The sequence below is a fragment of the Perca flavescens genome, chromosome 3 (assembly GCF_004354835.1).
Source record: "Perca flavescens isolate YP-PL-M2 chromosome 3, PFLA_1.0, whole genome shotgun sequence".
In the NCBI taxonomy this organism is placed as follows: domain Eukaryota; kingdom Metazoa; phylum Chordata; class Actinopteri; order Perciformes; family Percidae; genus Perca; species Perca flavescens.
In genome coordinates this window covers 1,509,316-1,529,390 of record NC_041333.1, presented here as the reverse complement: position 1 = coordinate 1,529,390, position 20,075 = coordinate 1,509,316, and the positions used below count along the sequence as shown (strand labels likewise).

The window sequence follows — 20,075 nt, the reverse complement described above, 5'->3', positions numbered from 1 at the left end:
TCAAAAGTCACATAAAAAGGCAGGGAAGTGGCAACAGAAAATCAACATCAGACTGAGTGACATGGATAGACCACTCCTTACGTTTGAACCGGGTCGGAACGGGAATCAACCTGCTTTCAGACATTATTGCTATACACTGAAGCCCTAACACAGATGAAGAAAAATATTCTCGTAGAACAGACTGTATAAAGATGGCCCAATGCCACAGGGCTGCCCGTGAGTAGGAAAAAGAACAAGGACTCTACCAAAAAACACCTAAGGTAAGAGAGTTGAGAGTGACTTTAGGGAGATATCTCAGCTGGCAGGGGCTCAAACAACCCCCAAATGCAGCCACATGTAGCTATAAACACACACACACTCACAAACAAATGTCACACAAACACGCACATCACACTCTCAGGGACACGCACACATACATTCTATGGCAGCATGCTTATAGAGCGTTGCCAGCTGTCGGAAGATCTTTGAGAGAACAGAACACCACCTGTCCCCTTATCTTCCCCTCAAGAGCCAAGAGAGAATCTCTGTCCAACTGGAGCCACCATCTACTCTCTCATCCTAATGGCAGCTTGTCCGCTATTTTCTCTTCAACAATTTATCCCTGTCTTTGTTGTTCCGTCCCATCTCTCCTTCTGTGCGTTTGATCTCAAAGCACCAGATTCCGTGCAGTTATTTACACCAAGCACATCAAGGCTTTTCTGACGAGAAAGCAATCTAAACGTTGTACACAGAGTCCTGGTGGTGATGAGACCTGATGAGCTTTAGATGTGGGTTAAGGTGGACAGGACAGTTTTGCCAGATGTTGCTCCTGTTGATGCCAGACAGGAATTTGGCCATCAGGTCAGCGACGGTGTGTCTGTGTGTGATGGGGTGCAAGGTCAACATTTCTCTCTCTGTGTTTACATTATCTCACTCTTTCACCTCTCCGTGCCATTGTTTTGCTTTTGGTTAGCTGAGCGTTTGGCTGCAGACAGATTGATAGAAGCCAGGCTGAAGCATGGGCAATATCCAACCATAACTTAACCTGGTTTTGTCTAAACATCAGCCAATGTGATACCCTAACAGAACTGCAAGAGCAGTAGCACAATCAGTCCTGGCTCTGGGGTTAAACAGAATTACCCAGCTCTGCTACAGTCCATGTACTAATGTAGAGCACAATGTTAATGGCAGCTTTGCTTAAAGCTGTAAAAAAAAAAAATAGGGAAGCATTCTCACAATCCATGCTTGCAGTGAGAGGGCCGCCAGTTAAAAGCAGCATGTGCAGTTTCCAGGTAACCAGCTGTAGTGAGAATGTGTATATGATGGCAGTGCTAATGGGCCAGAGTTCCTCTGACACACACACACACACACACACACACACACACACACACACACACACACACACACACCTTCCTGCTCATAATGTACACACAGCACAGGAGCACTTTAGCCTGGGAAAGCCTGGTGGAAGAAATGAGTGATGGGCCAGCCAGCTGTCTGGGAGTTATGGTCTGAACCATGGAGCCCAGGCTGATGTTTTTTAGACAACCTGAGCAGCACTATAGCAGATGGAGGTCACCTCTGGGTAGCATAGCTAAAATTAACACAACAGCTTAGCATGAATTAAAGGCGGGCCCCTGGGCAGGGAGCTTGCATCCCACAGGATTGAGGCGGGTGCTGGGCAGGGACTACCAGGCCGGCAGGGACCAGACCGCAGCTGAGGAAAGGTTTCAAGAAATCAGCAGGGTCCCCTCCGTCTCAGAGCAGTCACTCCAACTCCTCGGAGGTTGAAAGTGGATTTACATGGCAGTGGTGAACCTTGGGTAATGTGATTAAATCCTGGCAACACACTGAGCGATGATTAACTTATTCTCTCCCCTCTCTGTGCCCTTCCATGCTGCTTCTTGCATCTCTGTCAGGCAATCAATAAGCTATTATAGCTCCAAACAGTGGGGTAAATTAACTTACGGCTCCACCTGCAGAGTCGGCACTCTCCACTAATCCCATTGGCAAGGAAAAACGAGACTGGACGCAAAGGCCAGGTCCAGAGATCAACTGCTACCACTGGGGTTGGGTATCATTTGGGTTTCTTCCGATACCGGTGCTAAAGCGATACTTTTCAAATAGTGCCTGAACCGATACTCTAAAGATAAAAGAAGATCACAAAACACCAGTTGGCGACATTAAGAACGACTTGTTTTTTGCTATGGCCATCTGGTCAAATTTAAATAATGCATTTAAAATGTAATAACAATACCTTATTTCACTATTTCACAGTCAATTGCTGTTAAACTACAACCAACAAGATGTAAGAAGGGTACTTAACAACAGTTTGAGTTTCTCGAATTGCACTTGAATGCACCATGAGGTTATGAGGTGCAATTGAAAGCACCAGCTGCAGACTGTTGTACGTCCCAGTGTTGAAATCCGAGGAAATCCTGGAATTCAAGTAAAATATAGCCACACGTTAGATCGTTTATCTTTCAGCATTTTAACCGTGTTTAAGCCAGCTATCAGCTAACGGTAGGCTAACGTTATCTGCTGCCAAGTGTAATGTTAACTAGCATCACGTGCAATCATGCTTCAGTTGCCTGTCCATTTAGAAGCACCAGACAGCTGCGCAGGCATTTAAGTGGCACCAAAATCTGCGTTGTCATTTGTTCCGGTAGATACCGGTCGTTTAGAAGAACCATATTGGCACCAGGTTTTGGTACCCAACCCTATTGTAGGGAAACAGGGGAGTTGTGCAGTACCTTTTATGAGTGAGTAACACTGCACGACAAGTACAAGAAAGGGATACTGTTTAAATATGTGTTGAAAACTGGCACAGGTGAGTGCCAAACCTGAAGCTATTTTTAAGGAAGTGAAGAACACTGGGAAAAGGACTAGCTTTATCCCACCAGGTCACTGAAGGGCTATTCTATCCCATCCATCAGATGGGAGCCAATCGGCTAAATGGAGCTGAGGCACCACTGACAGATTAGAATCTGATACTAGTGCAAGGCGGAGAAAAGAGAGAGAGAGAGAGAGAGAGAGAGAGAGATCTGGAAGGAGAATAGAAATGTCACCCCCGAGCCTATCAGCAGCACTATGGTCATTCAATACCGGGCCTCACTGAGTCATATGTCAACTATTTCAAACTTACCCACAGCAACTGACTACTGTTTGAATTTTGAATGGATCCTCTCCACTTCTCTCCTTTTACACATGATGTCCCCCTGTCTCTCTTTTATCCAACTCTTTGCAGTATATGGTTACATGGAGAGCCTTTTGTTTCCTTGCCACACCCTGTTCAGAAAGGTCAAGCAGGCACAAAGAAGAGGTGAGGGTGTATCTGTTGTATTCATCACTCAGTCAGGCTGCCCTCATCCTTATGGCCCTAATTAGACTATTATGTTATATATATGTTTACGTACACTCCATTGAGGATGATTATGTTCGCCCGCAGCACGTGTAGTTAAGCCTGAGGTGTGTAAACAACATTCTCCATGTAAATAAGATGAGACAGATGTTTAAACAAGTCAATCTAACTCTTTCAGATATGACCTGTATACTTTCAATGATGTTCAGGGTTAGTTTGTTGCTTTCACTGGTCACATACTTATTTTTATGTCCTTTGTCATTAGTGCATCATTACTGCGGTAATGGAGTCAATCCCTTCATTTGTAACGTGAGAGCCAGTATGCTGAATATCTGGGGCTTAGAAAAGAATTGCTAGCATTACAGAGAGGTTAGAATAACAGAGAGCTTGCATAAGAGCTACACCGTGATAATGAGCAACGGCTCTCACTCATACCGGCCCTATTTCAGAACGCACTCTTGTGTCTATGACATGGCAAGGAGAAACTCATTTTCTCCCAATTGTTGCTTTAATGATCAGATTAGCTGCCACAGCAACCAAGGACAATTAGATGACAATCGGATGCCATCATGTTTCCCCTGTTTGTGTTTGTCATTGACTGATGGCAGGGCTGTGACTATCCACAGTCAGCAGCAAGTAGACTGCATTTCATTTGTAGTCAGACAGCACGAGGCAGATCATTATCAGTGTTTGGCTCTACTGCTTGCCTGACCTGCCCGTCTTACTCCAGGCGCAGCAACATGCTACAACTCTGATAAAGTTTCAGATGCCCCCCCTTCCCCGGTTTCCTGTCCCTTCTCCTTTGCTAAGGCCTTGGAAATAAAGCCTGTCTCTCTTCTCTTTCCAGGAGACTGGGGAGTGAGGGAAAGCAGCACAGAGGGAATAGGCAGAGGGAGTAATAGGAATAGAAAGGAGAGGAGAGGAAAACAGGAGATAACATGTTGCAAAGGAAGGATACATCAGATAATGGCTGATATAGCACAAGGTTGGCACAGACACCAGTTTCATTGAAAGCGTCTTTGAGTGTCTAGAAAAGCGCTATAAAAATAAATGTATTATTATTATTATTGAACCTGAGCAGAAACAGGAACAGTCTTCCTATGGCTGCTGTTAGACAACTAAAGCTCTGCCTCCACAAATTACACGGGTCAGGGATAAAACAAACCTGTGTGCCATATACTTACATGACTAATGCCAAAGTTCATTGACAATTTCACCTAAATATCCAAAACCTAAAATGTGATTGTGCCAATATACAGATATATGTTGTTTAATATGCTTATAAAAAAGACCATACCTTGTTTTCTTTCACTTTGCAAAAGCAAATGAGACTCAGTATTTTGGAGCAAGCTTGTCAAGTACGTGCCTGATATTCCACTGGTCTTGTTTTGCACCCTTGCGGTACTTTAACCAAAAGTTCACAGCTAGATGCGTGCACTCTGCTGAGAGTTCGAGGATAGCTGAAAAACTATTAATAGGTGGTGAATTGGCGGTCTGTCTCCTGGGAGTAAACAGTGAAACCAAGAAAAAAAGTTTAAAAAAAAAACAGGCCATCACAAGGTTGGCCCAGGCTCACCTTGAGTGTGCCCCTTGTGCACATGTTTCTAACTTAGCCAAAATGTTGTCTGAAAATCCCTGTAGTTCCAGTCTCCAAACCCCCTAATCCTCCATAACTCCATCGTCTCGGATCGAGGAGCATGATAGGAGGTTTCAAGTGAGGGCTTAAACCAGGTTTAATAACCAGAGCAATGTCCACAGAGCAGAACACCTCGTCATATGACCAGACACCAGAACGAAAGCACAAACGCACACACATACTTCACAGACACATAAACACACATACTGTATGTACAGCCTCTCTGGCCACAGGAGAGGCTCAGAACCAAGAGGAGATTACACCTCACAACAAGAGTAATACCCAGGTCTCCGCAGAAGAAGTGGAGATTAGAGTCAGCAGCAGCATACATTCATCTGGTTCTCACAAGCACTGACACACAGCTTACCACCAAGAACATTTATCACATATAGAGCAGAGCAAAAGACACACCTCAGACAAATATGGAAACATGTTGATAAAAAGATGCACATAAAAAAAAACACTTAAGTGCACACACACACACACACACACACACACACACACACACAAACAACGTAGATGGTTTTTAAGAGGAGAGGAAGTGAAGGCCCTTTGCTATCAGCGGTCCTCCTGAGTGGAAGTGCAGGAGCACTGAACTCAAGAGCTCACATACTGTATCTTATCTGCTCCAGACTAGCACTTCATAATGTTAATATCATACTTCACTATCCTGGGAGCCTGCACCCATCCTACCCATGATTTGTTCTGAGCTAAAGCCAGAGGCAAGGATTACATAGAGATGAACAGAGTCACTCTGGCGACCAGAGAGAAAAGCTCTGACGCACAAGAGTTTAGGGAAGTGTCCAGACACCAGGACAGAAAGCTGTGCTGTGGCTCGACTACTGCCCCAGATATCTGGGCAATGTCATCGGGTGTAAATGGATGGACTGCAAAAAAACTCCACAGAAACAGAGGAAAGTGCTTAAAGTGGGCTCCATAAGTCAGCATTCCTTTCCTGGTTTGAAGAGACAAGCCATTTCCTACATGAATGCACACAGAGATCCAAGAAGGCAAAAACAGAGAGGATGTCAGTGTGAAACAGCCTTGTTCAGCACATCTAATGCATTTCATTCTTTATCATTATCTTAGAGAGAGAGAGATCAAACAAGCAAATATCTGTCACACTAAAGGGACTTTAAACTCAAAGCTAAGCCTTCTGAAGAAGTATTTTATGTTGCCATTAAAAAGTACCTCATTCACCAAGTCTCTGTATTTATTGCTTTGTGGTGCAATTTCCTCCTAAATTCCAACCGTGACAATCTGATAATGCAGAAGATAAGATACAGAGTGGGGATCACCGGGAATCACATGGAATTATTTCTTGCTCTGTTAATTTGGATTTTCTTCTCAAAATCTCAAACTGTGCCCAGGGTTGTCTTCATCCTGTTTTTTTTTCTGTAGGAAGAAAAGAGACAGAAGGAGAGATAAAAGGGGTTCTGGTACTTTTGGGGGCCGTGTCTCCCTCTTCTTCCCTAGCCCAGTAGGCTGTCAGAGACGGGTGGAGCATGGAGTGATTGATGGGACTTTGGGCAGGCTCCTTTACCCATGACTGTACACCTGCCTTAGCTCATGTACAGACTCCTTCACACAACACTCTAGACATTGTTCACTAGACCAGTGTAGACACACTGACAGCTTGATGGAATCAAACACATACACATAATTCACGCACTCCCCAAACACAGCAAGTAGTCCCTCACCCAATCTCGTTCTATTGAAGGCTTCATTCTGATATTAACCAATCCATTCAGACCACTTTTCCTCACTCTGCAGGATGTGTGTTCTCTTCAGGCTCTGTGCCAGTGTTTGCTGTAAAACAACACAAAGCAGCTAAAACTCTTATCCGCTGCTCCACTGCACCATTTCCCGCGGTGAGCATTTTGAGCTCATGGCCTCGCATCTAGCCAGCAGTATTAGGTTTTGTGGGGGAGGGCGATGTGTGGGCGAGGTTTTCCTTGTGTGTTTGTGCAAACCGAGCTCTACAAGTCCCAAAATCGGTGTGACATTTGACACATTTTTACATGACTGAAAGAGACATGAGCATCCTTTTTCTCTTCACTCCAGGGTGCTGTCACTGCAGAGTGACAAGTGCGTTTTGGGCAAATTATGTCAGCTGATATCTACCAGGATGTGTCTCACACAATGGGCATAGTTTTAAGGTACGTATCCTGGTCACTAACAAGTACAGCATGCCATCAGAGGCACCACACATTTTTGGAATGCCGACCTCTGTTGTGCATCACAGAAATTCTCTGCTGAAAATGGCATTTAGGTATCGACCAAACACAGCACATAGATGCTGCAGGTTTAATAACATGGATTACATTGATTTATGCAAACACCCTGAAGAGCTAAATATGCTCGGTTCAACAGATCACACGCAACATGCATGATAAAAATGGCTCTCTGCATTTATATGGATTAATAGAAGACTAATTGAAATGCATGTGTGGAACATATCTTCCCTGCAGAGGTTTCACAAAGACTAAGCTGACAGTTATCTGCTGGGGGGGGCAGTTGTTTCCCATGTGCTGTAATTTCTAGATTAACAGCACTGGAATAGCCTTGAACTGTAGGAACACACGCAGCAACTATTTAGAACAAGAAAAAAAAAATGTATTAAATGAATGTACAGGGATTTGTTTTAAAGCCAATGCAAAACTTTTTACACTGGTAGGAGTTTTCTTAGCAAGGCAGAGTTCACACACACACACACACACACACACACACACACACACACACACACACACACACACACACACACACACACACACACACACAGCTTTGAGATTGTGGAGAAGGGGTCTGCATTCCAACATAAAACAGATTGGAGTGGAGGCCAAGGAGAGTCTGTGGTGTGGAGCCCACGCCTCAGCTGCATGTTGACTCATGAAGCAGACCCTGGCTGTGCCGTTTGCACCAATTTGCTCTCAACCTCGCTGAGACAAATAACTGCCACAGAGCTGTAACACACTCTGCCTCCAGTCCCCTGGCAGCACACTCACTGCTGCTTCTGCTGGGGTTAGCTGTCCTGTTTTTTTTCTCCTCCTGCTCTCGCTCCCTCCTTCTCTGCTCTTTCTTTTTCTCTACTTCACTCACTTTTTCATTCTCTTCAACTCAGTCTCATTTTATGTTTGTAGCTCCCGGTTGCCAAGCAGAAACAGGAGGTTAAAAAGAGTCCATATGGTACCCAAAAATAAGAAAGATGGAAGAAGAGGGAAAGACAAGAGCAAGTCCATGCAATTCAAAAACAGAGAGCTGATGCACTGTATTGTGACTCTTGTAATAAGTTAATGAAAGGCAAACACCATGACAAATAAATAATAACTGTGGAACCAGGTAGTGAAAGAAGCTGTTTCAGTGGTGTTGTTTCCATTTCAGTGGGTAGCAGTGCAGAAATAAAAGGAGTAAAGAGGAGAGATGGGTGAGGGGAAGAGGAGAAAGAAATGTGAGATAGAGCAAATTCAGATGTTATGTGTCATGAGGAGGGGTTTAGTTTGAGGTGGGGGCTGTGCAGAAGGGGACAACATGAGGACCCCAAGTCTTTGAGAGCCAACAGATGTAGTACAAGGGGTTTCCTGCAAGAGGGAGGCGGGTACTCAGATCAGTGGGTGGTGGCCATGCTGCCTTTAGACTGCTGCATGCCAGCCAACTGTCCTCCACTCTGCAGATGACCCCAAATCTGTCAGGATGAACCCTGCCTCGTTCAACACATCCGAAACCCTGACCTTCCCCCCAGTTACCAGAGAGCCGGCAAAGCCAGCTGGCTGCACATGGTGACAGAGATTTCTCAAAAGCATCAAGATCAATGAGATTCTCAGATAAACTTGGCTGACTAGAGTTATATGCAATGGGCCAAATTCAAGTAAACACCCCTTCGCTTCTGTTGTTAGTGGCTATAAAAAGTAAACTCTGCCTCTGGAGAGAGGAGTCTGTGTGTGGATAGAAGGCCTACAGCCAACCCTGTGCGGTCAGTACTGTGCAAGCAGCCAGGCCACTAGACAGCAGGCCCTGAGGTTATCGCCTGCTCAAGTGGAGCAGTGTGCCGTCCATTACCTCACTTTACTATCTCTGCATCCAGAATAAGGGAAACAAGCTATTCATAGAGCCTCTCAGGGCCTCCTGCACAGCGCTGGGTAAAGGCATTACTGTGACATGTCACAGGGTTTACAGTATACTGCACACATACTGTACTGTGTATCAGTAATTGCTAAATAAAAATGAGCATACTTTCTATTACTCTTAAATTATCTTACAGATTTTTGTTTTTTTTTAAGTGTTTGGCGAAAGCAGGAATAGCTTTATAAGATGCACAGCTTATGTAAACAGAATCACAATGTTTCAAATACCTTTTAGTAACAATGAAGGAAAAATTTCAGTGTGGCCTTACTGTTAGTTCTTTATTTTCTGTGGTCGTGGAGCACAAAGGAAGTTCATTATTTGATGTCGACATCTCTAATACAAAGACAACAATCACATAATAGGAAAAGAATCCTATCTTAAGCTTGTTTGAATACACAAGGCAAACAGGATTCATGGTAAATGCATTAGCCCAGGCTTTGGGTTAAGAGGCTGAGATAGAGAGATTGTGGGCTGTACTGTACATGTGGTTAATGATAAACCAAACAAACTGGGTTAGCTCTCCTAGACTGGCAAAACAGGACTTGTTGAAACTTGGATTATGTTAACAATCGCTGGTGAGTAAGAGAAACTGTAAAAGCCAGGCTCTTGGAATAACATCTCCAAAAAGTTGTGTTTTTAGCTTTTAAAGTAAAAACGTTAGAAGGGGGAGGGCTAGGCAAAGTAAACACAATTAAACCACCATTTCCTTCTTTGGAGTTTATTGGAAATTAAAGCCTGGTTTTTCCGTCCGAGTCTGGGTAAAACGTCCCGTCTACAATGTTCAACTCTTAACAGTTAAGCTACGACAAGCATCTTTAACGACAACAAAGAATCCAAAATGGTCTGAAACTTTCTAATACACCCTCATGAGCCAGATTTATAGCTTGTAGTTTCTTCACTGTGGAGTTTAAATGAAGCCTTGTAAAGACAACTCAGTGTTTCTGAACTTTTTTCTTTTTCTACGGCCGTTTTCGCTTCGGCAGGGTTCCATCCCGGTTGCTCCAACAACATAATTATATGTAGTTAAGCATGATCTGCAGAAAGGGGAGTGAGAGACACCAACTAAGCGAGAAGGAGAGAGAGGGCTGGGGCACAGTGGCTTGTCATTATGGGTCTGTTTGAACCTTATACAGAATAAGCAGCCCAAACTTGAGACTGAGCCAATGGTACTCCGCTCCTGCCAAGTGTCTGGTTTTTCTACTTGAAAAACCCATCTCTGAAATAAACACTCTATATTATCTACTTCTGGGGGAAATGTGTTTAGCATTCTGACCTGTGGAAACATTTGAGTTCTCTTGTATTTCTCTACTAATCATATTTCATGTTAATATTCTGCCTGTAAAGTAGTTTGGATTATTGCATTTAAACTGTGTAGATGTTTGATTTTTAAGTTGACAAGCTTGGCTGGCATTAGATATTGCACGACATATGAGGACAGGACACTATCTGGACCACCACTCTGCACTGCATCTCCTCTCTGATCACCTGAAGGGAGACTTCCACTCTAAAATAAACAGAGCTCATGGATTACACCATAAAACCCAGTGTATTATCAAGAAGCCTGTTAAGGTATCTGATGCTTTTGCTGATGACATTTCACTTTGCGGACATTGAAGATGAATATAACGAAAACAGCCTTAAGAGCAGAGCAGTTTGTCCCATCTGTACCCTCCAGAGATCCTACTCATACAGCTTAAATGCACAGCAGGCAGTCCTACTCTATCTGACTGACACCTCATACCCAAGACCCTAACCCTCAAAAAGCAGAGAGCCCATGCCCAGCCCCACAACCCCCCATACTCCACATTCACTCACACACGTACACATTCAAACACACAATTCTTTCTTTCCCATCTTGATTAGATTACAGTGAGCGGGTTGGTGACAGCCTCTGGGCATGCTAGAGGAGCGGTTGATATCTGAGCTCTCCTCTTCAGCCTTCACTCTCCGCCAGTCAAGAGAGTAAAGAGATAATATATCTGAAGAGCTGACCTCAGCCAACGAAAGCAGCATTTTAAAGAATCATGGGAACAAATTGTCAACACTGGTCACCACTCACAAAAAGACTAAATGGTTTAGAAAGATTATTTTCTCATCCTACATTGGATACCCACTGACTGCCAAATATACTCCCATCTAATATGTGTCCAAGCCTGCTTATTGACCACCAAGATGTTTAAATCCAATTTACATCAAAGCTAGCCTGTTGTTGCACGAGTGTGGCAGACAATAAAGGGAATCTCTGATACTTTAATGAAATGGATGGGGAATCTCTTCATTAAAAGATGACTAAACACAGATGCAATGATTGCATTCCTTTAGATATAAAACCTCATACCTATCTCTCTGACAAAAAGCAGAAGAAGGGCTAAAACAGAAAGGGCTTTGTTCCCATTGAAGCTCCTGACCACCTACCATGGGCCCTTTAGAGAAGCACTCACCCTGGAATGATCAGGCCACTTCTCCCCCAAGACTCCGCAGGCCTATGGAGATCGCTGGGCCAAACACATCCTGCCCATCTCCTGAGAGATTATCCAACTCAATGAACACATTGAGCACAGAAACACTGAAGGAAACTGGAGCCTGCTATTCAGCTTCAACTAAACCCAAACTCTTCCATTCACACCCACACTGGAGGCGAAGAAGAAATAGGAAGACATGCTGCACTTACTGGCTACTTCCAGCGAGGCGTTGTGGCTTACTGCCTCTCCCAGGTAGTTGCGGGCCACGCAGACATAGGAACCTTCGTCCGGCTTGCTCCGTCGTCCATGGACAATGCGTAGAAAGAAGAGGGAGCCACTGGGCAGCAGCATGCGCTGAGAACGGGGATTGTCCCTGTCCGTTTCCACCCGCTCTCCATCCTTGTACCACTCCACTGTCGGGGTTGGCCGCCCCTCCGCTTTACAGTTGAGAGTGGCGGGCTCCCCTTTGGAGACAATCAGGTCAGAGGGGTGCTCCACAATCCGGGGTGGGGAGTCCTCTTGGCGCAGACGGGATCCTTAGAAGAAATGACAAAAATGAAAGTTTACATTTGCGAGGATTTATACACTTGAATTGATTTTAAAGCCCTTATTTAACTGTTATATTGAAATATAAAATAATAAAACATAAGGCCGACAGGCCTGTTGGAGTAAACTCAATGGGACAGTTTTAAAGGCAACTATACCTTCCTCCGGAAATATGTAATTAGCATAGCAGGCTTCTCTGAAATACCTAGCAGAAATCGTTTTACCATACAGTGTTAGCAATCCATTCAATTCTCAAGAGTTCTAACTGTATTTATATTCATGTTGTAATTATTGACTGTAAGGTGAGAATGTCAACCTTTTGTGCTTTTTGATCAGCTCAACGATCACCTTGACAATATTCACGTTCAACAAGTATGCGTCTTTAAACCTCCACAATATATAGTGATATATGTAGGTCACATTTACCTACAGATATCATTTCAAAGTAGTGGAACATATTCTTTGAGGTACAATGACAGGTACTGCTGATGCAGGTAAGACCAAATAAACTACCAATCTGTGAGCAAAGTCTCCCTTTAATTACAGTAACAGCTCCTTTAGTAATGCTTAGCACTGCTCCAGCTATGTGACTGTCATGTCTTAGATCAAAGAGCAACAAAGAAAAAGAAGGCAACAGTAAACAAGAATATGACACACCTTGAAGGTAAAAGGAAATTAAAAGATAAAAGATAAGATATAGATGCAGCGCATATCTTAGGGACAAAGAAGGAGCAGGAATAGAGATTACACTATTGAAGAAAGACACAGCCGCCAACAGCAGTGCCAACAGCAGTGCCAAGGGGGTTAACACCCCAGTGCTATCTCAGGCCATTACTATTGCTCTCCGACCAGTCAGCTGTAGCTATCAAACCTGCTTTACATGCAAATTAGCTTCCTGTTGTCAATTCCTGAAGGGTGGGACTTGATGGCTGTGAATGCATTTTGTGCACACAATAGTATGTGAGTATGTGTGTGTGTGTGTGTGTGTGTGTGTGTGTGTGTGTGTGTCTGAGGGTGAGAGAGAGAGTTTTTTCCCCACTCGCCATATCTCCCAGCATAGGCCTTTGGAGCCTATTCAGGACCAATTAAAAAGAGTCTGGTCTAATTGGAGGCACAGGCCGCCAATTAATTTACCCACCATCCGGTGAACTTGCCACACTGCCTCATTTATGTGCCCTCTGCCCATCCCCCTTTACCCTACAAATCTGGTGCTGAGAAGGCATCTTCTTGTGGTCGCCATATATTTTAAGTAAAGTCAGCATAATCAGTGACAGCTCTGTGGAAAGATTAATCACTTCAACGCAAATGCGTAGTGTGGTCAATGAAATATAATTAATCCAGTATCCCAATGAAGGACATCATGATTATGAGTCCTTCCAAGTAATTTCTAAACTTACATTTATAACAGGGCAGACTTTCTTATATAAAAATATATATAGATTTATTTTTATTTATTTTTTTTTTTAATGTGGGCATGCATCTTCGACACCTGTTGCTTTTAAATGAACACTGCGTTTTCCCATGAGACCTTGTGTTAGCTTCTTCTTTGGGACAGAGTTCCTGGTCTATGTCCTGCACGTGTTTTCTGAAGGCCCTGACACACCAACCCGATAATCGGCCGTCAGACAGTCTGGCGAGGTCGGTGACTCGAGTCTGTTTGGTGTGTTCCGTGCCGTCAGTCGGAGGGGCCATGGGCCTTCATTTTGGCCGACCTGACTTGCTGGGTCGGAGGGTGGGCAGTCGGACTCAATGACCAATCTGATTAATGGGGCGCTAACACGGAAATGGCGAGCAGAATGAGTGACGGACGCCTCTCAAAATCTGACGAAAATCTTTTAAACTGACCTTGGTCGATCTGAGATGAAGACAGATTCAGCAACTGTCTGGCCTATTTCTCTCTTAAAATGTTTTCAGAAACACATTTCAGTGAACTATTTTCGTAAAATATGAAATCGTATTTCGAACAAGCCGCCATTACTATCGGCTGGAGAAGCCAGACCCACGTGACACGTTCGTCATTTCTGGTTTTCATTTTTTGGGCAACAATACAGATTAGCGCCGCCTGCTGTTATGGAGACGTATTACGTCTCGCGCACACGCAGAACGTAGGCTCAAGTCGGCGTCGCTTCGGTGTCTTCTTAGGCACTTTTTGGACCTCTGGGAGCCGACTGATCAGTCGGCCGTCAGGTTGGTGTGTCAGAGCCTTAAAACTATTGGTGACAAACTGCAGTGGTTGTGTATTGCTGCAATGTGCTGCAATGATAGTGGAAAAAATATCACAAAAAGCCAATATGCCATAATTTAATAAGCCATAATAAGTGAGGCCACTGGTTATTTATTCATATAAGCATTTATTTTCAGATAGCCTTTAGTTGAAAACAATGAAATGATGCAGTTCAATGGACAGAACACTGTATTCACAATGTGCAAGTAACATAAACTATATTTAGAGCAATTAGACTAACACCAATCAGTTGATGATTCATTATTTAGTGTCAAAACAACAAATAAGACGTCTCTCACAGAAATCCCTGTAATTCAGCATGTCATTCTATAGACACTCCATGCGTATGAAAAACACATCTGTAGAGATTAAAGCATTTCTGAGAGACCGAAAGGAACAGATGGAGAATTAGAGACAGTGGCATATCAAGCCTTTAGCAAGAATGAATTAGTCTGACGCTGAATAAAGTTAATTAAAAAAATACATGTCTGTGCTTCCTGGCTATTGGAGCTAGCTGAAGAACTACTGAGATTATTAACCTCCATTTGTAACCTGTTCCCGTCCCAAGCTTTTGAACCTACAGACCATATGCTAATGAGGCGCACCCTTTGGTCGGACAGCAAACTGGAGCAAAGAGCTGAGCTAACACGCCTCGCTATGCTAGCATATGCAGGCCCATTACCACCACAGCGACTGCACCACTACTACCACTCTTCACCAGACAAGTCAGGCTAATATGTTTTATTAAAGAGCTCCGCGCTATCTGCTCTGCCCATTCCATTCCTGATTTAGATAGCTCCTCTCTAATTTGAAAGGGTCTGAAGTTTGGAGTTTTATGGGAGGACCATTAACTATTTAGATGTGGCCCGCTGGGAGGGAGCTGTGCAGCAGGCAGTGCTGTGTTTGATCAGCGGCTGTTTACTGTAGATGATTAACCCGATCTGCATGATTAAGATGCAGACTGAGAATCCAATACAGTAAGTTACAGTATCCTGTTACAGGGAAGTTGGTAAGAATAAGCAACACATATTCAGTAGTTCATATTTAACTTTTAAACACATTTAAGTGTTTTGTGTGTAATTCCTAAGTATGTGTGGGTGGGTGTTTTGAGCAGTGAGTGGGTGCGACAATGTATCAGTTACAGAATGCTATTATGCTTTCCTTGTTCCTGATTGAATTCATTGTGTGCATGTGTGTGCACGTGTGTACATGTGTGTGCATGTGTGTGTGTGTGTGTGTGTTGTACTGATCCCCACAGACACTTTGAATGACCCCAGTTACTTCAGCTCCATTACCCCTCAGCAGGGGAAAAAGACACAGAGGTGTAAAGGATTATTCTGTCATGGCACAAACACTCCCACATCCTCCTCTACAGGTGCATAATTTTAGAATATGGCCAAAATGCTAACTTTACTCCTTCTCTACAGCACACTCCTAGGACCAAATCTGAGCCAGAAACAAGAGAGGAGCAGAGTGCACAATTCACTGCTGAACCACGCTGCTCAGCGTCTCGTTCTCGCTTCGCTTCGAGTCGTCTAACCCTCCCTTTATTTCAAAGCACTGCCCTTCCTTCTCCTCTGCCGCTTTCAACCGCCCTCTCTCCTACTTTCTATCCCCCTCTCCACCCCCCTTCTTCACTCGCAGTCAGAAAATGTGAGATGAGCTAATGCAATACACAGCCTCACCAAAGGGAAGCTGGGACTTCTACTGCAAGGATCTGATCGATTGGTGCCTGAGGCAAGATTCTGCTTCTCCCTTAACCCTCGCACTTGATGCTGAAGCGCTTGGTGTTTCTTTTCTCTCATTTATTCTCACACACACACACACACACACACACACACACACACACACACACACACACACACACACACACACACACACAAAACTATGCTTGAGGGAGCTGGTGCTTGCTGTGGAGGTAATTAAAAAAAACTACAATTCTTTGTATCTTTGCGCTCAATGCTAAAAGCAATCTCAGTAATGAACAAGAAACCATGGGAGCCCAACAGCAACAATAGGCACACTGAATTGAACAGACCCATCCGCGTAGCCCCCACAAGGGTCCAGACCCAGAAACTGACCCATGAGTACCCACACAGTATCTGTATGCATCCTAGGACTTATGAAGACCTCCGGGGTATTTGCCCACACTAAAATCCAGGCTGTTTCCCCAATCCAATCATTGATAGACAGGGCATGATCACGGGATTTGTGATGGTTCTCGAGAAGCCAAGGTCACTGGGCTGTCCATTAGATTACTAGGCATACATTGTATATTAACATTATGGCTACCACCTCATATCGATTCATCTGTGTCTTGGGGCTGAACTGGATTTTCACCCTGCAACAGGAGTGGATGAACTGTGAATCTATATTCCACGAGATAAGCCTGCTTCCTCAATCTGACAACGAAATAATATGCATAAGAGATAGACTGCTACTGATCATACAAATAGAGCATAACAGAATGAACAGGGGCAATCATTGTGGTAAACTCCATCAGATTTGTCAATATAACAGCAGTGGTGGAAGAAGTATACAGATCCTTTACTTAAGTAAAATGATTAATACCACACTGTAGAAAATACTCTGTTACAAGTAAAAGTCCTGCATTAAAATATTACTTAAGCAAAAGTATGTATCATCAGGAAAATGTAGCTACTTAAAGTATTAAAAGTAAAAGTATTCAATGAGACTGGAAAATATCGAAACAGTTCTGTCAATCAAAGTGTTTAATCGGCTAATCATTTCAGCTTGACCTATAGACATGTATATTGTTGGGTAGTTTGATTTATAATTAAAAAAATCTTAATCTGTAAAGTAACTAAAGCTGTCAGATGAATGTAGTGGAGTAAAAAGTACAATATTTTTCTCTGAAATGTAGCAGAGTAGAAGTAGAAAGTGGCATGAAAAGAGAACAAATTTGTACTTAAGTACAGTACTTGAGTAAATTTACTTAGTTACATTCCACCACTGTACAACAGCATGAGATCATACTATATATCAACAATAATATTTTTGTATTCATTTAAATGACCCGGAAAAATAATTATAGAGTTTTAGAATTTTTTTACAGACGGCAAAAAAACCAATACACTGTTGGACATAGCAGCCACAGCCACTCCACAGGCAAGAATGCTGAACTGATGCATGAGAAGTGCAAGGAGAGGAAGAGGGAGTGAGGCAGCGCCTGGATGCAGGCGAGAAAGATGTAATTGTAGATGTTATCGGAGTTCGCGAAAAATGCAGCGCAGTGAGAATACAGTCACTTTATACAGGAGAAAAGAATATAACACAGTGCTGGACCTGTTCATATGAGACAGCTGTCAGTTGTTTGTCACTAGTCGTTAGCAAAGACACCAGACCGCTGTGTAGCCCATACACTTCACTGATGAGCCAGAGAATGATACAGAGTTGTATTAGGTACAGGTCGACTGATTCATCGGTTTTGCCGATTAATCGGCACCGATAGTTGATTGGTGGAACTATCGTTATCGGCAAAAATCCATGCCGATAGTTTTTTCAGGTTGCGTCCGTTGCTGGAGCGGCTGAGAAGCGCACGCTGTCATTCATTCCACAGTACACAGAGCTGAGAAGGCTCTGCTGGCATCATGCATTACAATAGCTCCTCTAGAGGCGAAATAAAAACTATCACTGATGCCTCGTGTTGTTTATTTCCGACACGTGTTACTTCGCGCTGCACGGAGAGCACACGCTGTGCGGAGAAGGCTGACATCAGATGTGCGTTTAAAGCATCGACAGCAAAAAGGTATGTATACAGTATATTTTGTCATATCATTATAAAGTTATTAATTTGTTGAATAGATGCTGCATTAGTAGAGAAAGAACAGCACAGTATGTTTGTTTGCTTTTGAGGCTGAGATGACGCTAAATATTAGTAGTAGGCTAACTAACCTCAAGCGGTTAAAACACTGACAAAAATGAACGCAAGTCCGACCCAAATGGATCGTCCACGATCCCAAACAGCACCTCTGATTCATATTTAGATAATTTAATAACAGTTAAACGTAGAGACTTACTGATTGCTGCAGCTAAAAGCTAACAAATTAGCCGTCACGGGGGTGTCTTTGGTGTCTTTCTAGCCTTTACAGGTGATTTTCTATCCAGCCTGGAACTTGTGCCTTTTTTTGGGGTAGTTGAGCATTAAATCCAAACTGTTACATCCAAGATTTATCCACTTGATGTCCATAATTCATCATGTTTTCGGTCATTTCTGCCGCTAACTCCGTGCTACCGACAAGGGAATCTCCCATGATGCCTTTGTTTATGTTTTCAACCAATGGGAAGGCAGGTCCGTCACACAGAGAGTATATAGTGGGAAAGATAGATCCCTCCAGGTCAGAGATCGTCTGTTACCGTTCTAAACCGTTCTACAGAGAAGAATGGCGTCACTGTTTTGAGATTTGGCATACATTTGGGCCTTTTTTGAAGAAATGTAAATAGTTTGTCCTTTATATGAATTATAATGCTCATTATGTTTATTTTTGCACTGGATGACTCCAAATACGTAGGAGAACTGTTTTAGACAACACACATGCTTGTGTAGCATTGCTGTGGGTGTATCAATTCTAAATACTATCGGTCGATTAATCGGTTATCGGCAAATACGGCCCAACCTAGCTATCGGTATCGGTAAAATCCACTACCGGTCGACCTCTAGTATTAGGCTTCATGATCAAAGAAAGTTGATTTCTTACATCTCCATTTCTGTCCATACGTACGCTCATTTTATTGTGTTTTCGTTTGTTTTTATAATATTATCTCCCGCTTAACTTTCTATTTTTGTTCAATGATGCACTATACAGCACCTTGTAACCCTGGCTTTGAAAGGCACTTTTAAATAAAGTTTAGTTACTATGACTTACTTTTCTCTCTTTCATCCATATGTGCACTCTGTCGCTGTAAGTCTGCATTGCAAGGAATAGATTAATGGACTACACATATGATAATAAATGGATACAAATCTAAGTAATACTTAACTACATACAGTACCAATTTAAGTGAACACAGTACCTTTGACTGGTACTGTGTATAGCCTATATCTCAGTAAGAAAGGGGGAAACATTATTTAAGTTTAGATTGTTTTATTAACTTGTGGTTTTTATAATGGCTGATTTGACTACTACTTCCCATACTATTGACACTATAGCTGCACTATTGATTGTGTATGATTACATAATGCCACAGTTAGTAATGGAAGAATTTTAATGAGAACATTTACTGTCATATTAAATAGCCAAGATGTCAAATACAACAAAATGCAATAAAATCTTGTTTGCGGCACAGCAAAGCGTACATGTCTGGGAGGCAGTAATCAATCTAACTACTCAGACTGAAAGCATAAAAGGCGACCCTAAAACTACAACTTAGACTCTGAGCAGCCTCAGGATAAGAAACAGCTAGACAGGGTCAGCTCAGTCAGAGCCAGGGTCACTCCTTAAACACAGCGGGTTTGCCCTTTGCAATTAAAAGCTCATGTAGCCCCACAGGCGACCTCATGTGTACTGCATTTTTATTACTAATCACTCTCAGCATAAAGACGGAGAGAAGCAGAAAGGCAGGCCCAAAAAACAGACAAAAACAATCACCTAGCTGAAGTAATAAGTTCAGGTCCAGTGATTTCCCTCGCTTAAAAAGCAAATGTGCCTCCGTCTCTCACAGCTCTTTTCCATGGCTCCTCTCTTGGTAGAGCATGAGGAGGAGGAAAGGAGCCAGGCACCTGCC

At 43.1% G+C, this 20,075-nt stretch overlaps 1 protein-coding gene across 4 annotated transcripts in view; it reads right to left on the bottom strand.

Annotated features, from left to right (window-relative positions):
- The window catches only part of robo1 (roundabout, axon guidance receptor, homolog 1 (Drosophila)), a 294,093-nt gene that overhangs the window by 110,292 nt on the left and 163,726 nt on the right, over positions 1 to 20,075 (bottom strand). For all 4 annotated transcript variants that reach the window (XM_028573117.1, XM_028573116.1, XM_028573119.1 and 1 more), the window contains one exon: positions 11,770 to 12,096. In XM_028573117.1, the coding sequence (XP_028428918.1) occupies positions 11,770 to 12,096 (327 nt within the window). The remainder of the gene's footprint in view (positions 1 to 11,769; positions 12,097 to 20,075) is intronic.